At 34.5% G+C, this 6,830-nt stretch overlaps 1 protein-coding gene across 1 annotated transcript; it reads left to right on the top strand.

Moving 5' to 3' along the window:
* The first annotated feature begins 3,615 nt into the window (after positions 1 to 3,615).
* Positions 3,616 to 4,214, top strand: LOC126082930 (nuclear nucleic acid-binding protein C1D-like). The gene is made up of 2 exons (XM_049896082.1): positions 3,616 to 3,635; positions 3,812 to 4,214. Exons 1-2 carry the CDS (start codon positions 3,616 to 3,618, stop codon positions 4,212 to 4,214), a joined length of 423 nt encoding a protein of 140 aa, XP_049752039.1.
* Positions 4,215 to 6,830: the final 2,616 nt, after the last annotated feature.

Below are 6,830 nucleotides of genomic sequence, written 5' to 3'. Positions count from 1 at the left end.
GTTATTTGTTGTTGGTGCCTACAAGTTAGTTCCAATTCATAGAGACCCTATGCACACGAGAATGCAACAAAGCCCGATCCTGCGTCATCCTAAACAATCATTGGTATGTTTGAGCCCGCAGTTGCAAGGACTGTATCAATCTATCTCATTGAGGGCCTTCTTCTTTTTTGTTGATCTTCTATTCTACCAAGCATGATGTCCTTCTCCAGGGACTGGTCCCTCCTGATAACATATCCAAAGCATGTGAGACTAGTCTCGCCATCCTTGCCTCTAAGGAGCATTCTGGCTGTACTTCCAAGACAGATTTGTTCATTCTCCTGGCAGTCCATGGTGCATTCAATATTTGTTGCAACACCATAATTCAAATGCATCAATTTTTCTTCTGTCTTCCTTATTCATTGCCCAGCTATCACATGCATATGAGGCAATTGAAAACACCATGGCTTGGGTCAGGCACACCTTAGTCCTCAAAGACATTTTTTCTTTTTTAACACTTTAAGGAGATCTTTTGCAGCAGATTTGCCCAATGTAATCTGTCCTTTGATTTCTTGAATGTTACTTTCACAGACTTTGATTGTGGATACAAGTAAAATGAAATCCTTGACAACTTCAGTATTTCCTCTGTTTTTTTTCTTTACGTTAAGGTGTAATCCATATGAAGGCTGTGGTCTTTGATATTCATCACTAAGTGCTTCAAGTCCTCTTCACTTTCAGTAAAAAAGGGTGTCTCATCTGCATAGCACAAGCTGTAAATGAGTCTTCCTCCAATCCTGATGCCCATTCTTCTTCATATAGTCCAGATTCTAGGATTATTTGCTCAGCATAGAGATTGAATGTATGGTGAAAGGATACAACCCTGATGCACACCTTTCCTGACTTTAAACCACATCGTATCCCCTTGTTCTGTTTGAACAACAGCCTCTTGGTCTAAGTACATGTTCCTCATGAGCACAATTAAGTGTTCTGGAATTCCCATTCTTCCCAATGTTAGCCATAATTTGTTATGATCCACACAGTCGAATGGCCTTGCATAGTTGATAAAACACAGGAAAACATGTTTCTGGTACTCTCTGCTTTCAGCCAGGCTCTATCTAACATAAGCAACAATATCCCTCATTCCACATCCTCTTTTGTATCTGGTTTGAATTTCTGGGGGTTCCCTGTAGATGTACTGCTGCAAACACTTTTGAATGATCTTCAGTACAATTTTACTTGCGTGTAATATTAATGATATTTTTTGATAATTTCTACATTCTATTGGATCACCTTTCTTTGGAATTGGCACAAATATGGATCTACTCCAGTCAGTTGCCCAGGAAGCTGTCTTCCAAATTTCTTGGCGTACAGGAGTGAGCACTTCCAGCGCTACATGATTTTATTGAAACATCTCAATTGGTATTCTGTCATTTTCTGCAGCCCTGTTTTTTTGCCAATACCTTCAGTTTAGTTTGGGTCTCTAACTTCAGTATCATAGGTTCTTGATCACATGCTACCTCCTGAAATGGTTGAACACTGACTAATTCTTTTTGGTACAGTGACTCTGTGTATGCTCTCCATCTTCTTTTGATGCTTCCTGCATCATTTAATATTTTGTCCATTGAATCCCTTAATACTGCAACTTGAAGCTTGAATTGTTTCTTCAGTTCTTTCAGCTTTAGAAATGCCTAGCATATTCTTCCCTTTTGGTTTTCTACCTCCAGGTCTTTGCACATTTTATTTTAATACTTTATTTTGTCTTCTGTAGCTGCCCTTTGAAATCTGTTCAGCTCTTTCACTTCATCATTTCTTCCATTCACTTTAGCTACTCTATGTTCAAAAGCAAATTTCAGAGTCTTTCCTGACATTCATTTTGTTTTTTTCCATCTGCATAAGTATGCTTTTTAACCAGCATTGGTTGAGGCTACTGACGCTTTTTGCTTAAAATTATATTCCTTCACATTTCCTTTTTTCTTTAGTGAATTTTAGAATAGCCATGAATCTTTTTAGAACCTGGAAAAGAGAAAGCTGAGTTGTAAAAATATTTAGTTTGATTTAGTGAAATATTTTTATGTGGAGTGCATTCACCTCCATGTATAAGGGAGCTATTACTAGCCATCCTGATGAAAGAATGTTTTCCAAGAATATTACTACTCACCCACTGTTCTGATTCACCCACTGTAATAAAAAATGCAGCAGGGCCAGCAGTGGTATGAACACTGTGAAACAAACATGTTTCAAAGTGTTCAGCAAGTCTCTGGATTGTTGAGTAAAGACAAGGATTGAAATGCATGGAGCCAGAAGCAATCCTTGGGAACATTTTCAAACATCCAGTGTGTAAAATCATAAGAGAAACATTTGGTTTTCATTTACATCTAGTTCAAACATAGAAATTTTCTCCTGTGATAATGCAACTTATACAATAATAAATGTACAATTTTAATCCCTTTGTGGAAAGAAATTATGCAAAATAGAATTATCTGAATTACAATGATTTTAGGGCATCAATCCATAACAGCACAGAAAATATCAAATATATCTATGTGTAAAGTTGTATCTTTATGCATTCCCAAAACATATATATCCCCATAAAACATTATCAAGGAAAACAACACAAGCTTATAATAAACTTAGGTAAAACTAGGATGTTGACAGCACGCTCAGTAAGAATTCTCAATTTTCAAAGTATTTAGATTAGTCATTTCACAAGAAAATTTGAAAATCCTTGAAATCTTACAGCTGTTACATAAAAGAAACTTGAGACAGGTTTCCACAATTGACGAACAATTCTAAAAATTCATGTGGTACTACCAATAATGAGTTATAAAACTAAAAGATGCTTTCCTACACTATTAGTAATAAAAACAAATGCACAGCAAACTTACAAGAAGATTGACAACGTTGCCTTTCTTTTCTCTGTATAGAAATGACACAGCCAAATTTTCCTAAAAAAAAAAATTGGTGCTCAAAGAATGTGGTTAGAAACTTTATAGATATAAGGGGGAAAAAAAAGAAAAAGAGCATTGGAGAAGGAATAAATGAAGGCAAAATAAAATATTTCATTTTTCTTATTCTTTAATGGTCTAAAAGACTACTGTTAAAGTAGCAATAATAGTAAAGATGCACTGGATGATTAAGGACAATTATAGCATATGGATGAATGGGAAGATGGACAGCAATTTCACAAATGATGAGGTGAAGAAATTGGGTCTACTCTGTCATAAGATATCTGAACTACATGTGAAGCAGTAGTGTATTATTTGAAGGTTGACTTAGATTATTAAAAATGTATATTGTAAACTCTAGGGAAACCACAAAAAGTAATTTTAAAAATATGTAGGTAACACAATAAAAGAAGAGATAAAATGAAAAAATATAAAAAGCTCAGTTAAAACCACAGAAGGATGAAAATGAGAGAAAAAAGAAACAAAGGTCAATCTAAATGAATAGAAAGCAGTTAAAAAGATGGTCTCATCACACCAGTTAAGAGACAGAAATTGTCATAGTGGATTAAATACACACACACACACACGCACACACACACATAAACAACTATTTGTTATCTACAAGAAACTCACTTTAAAGATTCACATGACTGCTTTCCAGAAGACCGAGTGGAAGTCCAGGGAGTTGCTCATAATGGCAAGTGAAGAAATTAAGACTGTTCAGTAGCAGGAAACCCTGGTGGCATAGTGGTTAAGTGCTACAGCTGCTAACCAAGAGGTCAGCAGTTGGAATCGGGTAGGCACTCCTTGGAAATTGTATGGGGCAGTTCTACTCTGTCCTATAAGGTCGTTATGAGTCGGAATTGACTTGACGGCAGTGGGTTTGGTTTTTGTTTTTATCCAGTAGAAATTCAAAAGTATTTGTCAGCGTTCAAGAATCCCCTTGGTGCTGTGGCTAAGATACTGAAGACCAAGATTTCTGTTCCTAGAAATGAGTTGTTGCAGAAGCTGGACCCACTTGAACAAGCAAAAGTGAATTTAGTTTCTATATACATATTAAATTTGATGTTTTGTGTTTATTTGGCAATTCCAGGAGTTAATCCTATGGGACATCCAGTAAAGCAGGAACTGGAAAGAATGAGAGTATACGTGAACAGAGTCAAGGAAATAACAGACAAGAAAAAGGCTGGCAAGCTGGACAAAAGTGCAACTTCAAGATTTGTAAAAAAAAATGCCCTATGGGAACCCAAACCTAAAAATGCAGCAAATGTTGCCAATAAAAGAAAAAGTTAAAACTAACTTTTTGGTTTTGAGATACACATATTCAAAAAGTACATCATTTTTATTGTTTTCCACAAAATAGATGATAACTACGGGGCACTGCAAGGTTTAAATGTATTCCTTATTGACTTCATATATAAGATTTACACTTGAAATTTGTAATGCTAAATGCTTTTTTCCCAGAAAGAGTGAGTTATCTTTACTGATTTTTCTATAGAGAGCTTTGAAGTTTTAACATTGTGGCTTATATTATACTTCACCATCTCTTGATGAGCTTTTTATTTCTCTGTATGGGTCAATTTTCAAGTGCCATTTTACAAACAACTGTGAAATTTAAGTTAAATGTTCTTTGTAAATATTTAGGCTATTTTAAATGTACCTTATATAAAATATGCTATCTGAAGGCAGTTTTCACTATATAATATTAAGACAGAATGAAATGACTTAAACATCCACTTTTTTTGTGTAGTTACTTTATCATGTTTTCATGATATTAGGAATTATTATTTTTTTACAATATTAGAGGTGTGAAATTAAAACTTTAAGGTTATACTTTAATCCTTGGCACTTCTATGTCCCATTTAAAATAAAATACACTTTCTTTAATTTTAGATGGGAAACGAGGTTGTATGTTGAGAGTTGAATTTTGGCATAAAGGCTATACCCTATCAATAAAGGCTGTAAAAGTTGAGAAATAAATAAATATAAAGATTCAGCTAGGTTAAAAGTAAAAGGATAGATAAAAATATACCATGATAACTCTAATCAAAGAATCCTGGAGTAGTTTTAGCTTTTAGTGGTTTCTGATTCAGAAAAAGCAGGCTTCAGAACAAGGAATACTATCAACAATAAAAAAGGCCACTACATAAAGATAAAAGGATTAATTCCCAAGAAGACTTGACAATCCTAAATATGTATGCACTTAACAATAAAGTATAAAAATATATGAAGCAAAAACTCATAAAAGTGCCGGGAGAAATAGACAAATCCTCCATCAGAGTTGGAAACTTCCACACCTCTCTGTCAGTAATCGATAGATCAGATAGGCACAAATGAACATCACTATCAACTTAACCTAATTGTCATTTATAAAACTTCCATCTGACAAGAGAATATACATACTTCTTCAACTCACATAGCGTGTTCTCTAAAATAGATCATATTCTGTACCATAAAACACAACTTAACTAATTAAAAAAAAATAGTAATAATCACACGGAGTTTGTTCTCAGACCACAATGGGATTAAACTAGAAATCAATAACAGAAAGATAGTTGGAAAATCTCTCAAGTACTTTAGAAATTTTTATTGGTTAGTACTTGAGTATCTCTCTGTTTGACTCATCACAATACTCTGACTCTTCCTAGAACTTAACTCTAGGAAAAATAACCTCTAAATTAAGGGAATTGTTCTTTATTGTTTGAAATGGCACTCAGAGGTGACGGATCATATAAATTAAGAGAGACATCTCAGGTGTTAGACCAACTTCAGAACAAGACACTAGTGTCATAGTTTGTTGGTTCTAAACAAGTCATTTAAATGCCATAAGTTTAAATGCTTACCTCATAGGTTTGGTGGACATAACAATTTATGAAATTCATTGTGTTTGTTTCCTATGGTTGCCATAACAAATTATCACAACCTAGGTGACTTAATACAACAGATATTTTTTATTCTGTCACAGTCCTGAAGGCCAGATGTACAATTCAGTTTCACTGGGACAAAATCAAGCTATTGGCAAGGTCACATTGCCTATGGAGGTAATAGCAAAGAATCCCTCCCTTACCTCTTCCAGTTTTAGGTGGCTTCCAGCATTACTTGGCTTGTAGCAACATCTTTTCAATCTCTGTGTGGGTCTTCACGTTGCCTTCTCCTCTGTGAGCCTTCTCTTCTCTGTCTATATCAAATTTCTCTCTATCTCCCTCTTTTAAAGATAAGTGTGATGATATTTAGAGGCTACTCTGATAATCCAGGATAATCTACCTATCGCAAAATCCTCAACATAATCACATCTACAAAGACACATTTTCTAAATAAGGTAACATTTATAGATTCCAGGGCTTAGAACCTGATATCTTTGAGGCCACAATTCATCCTACTATGTACAATAAATATATTTCATATCAGAGAATGGCCTCAATAATCACATATCTAATGTGGCTGAATAGATAATCCAAATTAGAATGATACACCTAGAAATATCTAGAAAGATGATTTCAATAAAACTTACTGAAGATCACTCATTTATTATGTCTGTGTTAGGGCTTGATAAAAAAAGATAATATCTTTCAATTCTAACATTTTTATTTTCACGAGAAATATAAGTGAACACAGATGTATTAGCAAAGATGATAGCAGTCAGGCTAAAATGTTCTTCCTAAAGTTGTACTAAAAATCAGATCAAACTCTATAGACAACTTTGGCCAGAATCACTTTGCTTCTCAGTTCTAATAAGAAAATTTAGGAAAAAACTAATTCCAGAATAAATGCCAGGCTTACATTTATTCAGGTTGGATGTTGCATAGGATGGAATTAAAGACCTACACCCAACCCAAAACAAAACAAAACAAAACCCCTGGGCCACATAGCTTTACCAGAGAGTTCTACTGAACATTCAGAGAAGAGATG

The sequence above is a fragment of the Elephas maximus genome, chromosome 9, assembly GCF_024166365.1.
Source record: "Elephas maximus indicus isolate mEleMax1 chromosome 9, mEleMax1 primary haplotype, whole genome shotgun sequence".
NCBI classification, from domain to species: domain Eukaryota; kingdom Metazoa; phylum Chordata; class Mammalia; order Proboscidea; family Elephantidae; genus Elephas; species Elephas maximus.
The sequence above is the reverse complement of the archived record's forward strand: the minus strand, read 5'-3'. Positions and strand labels throughout refer to the sequence as shown.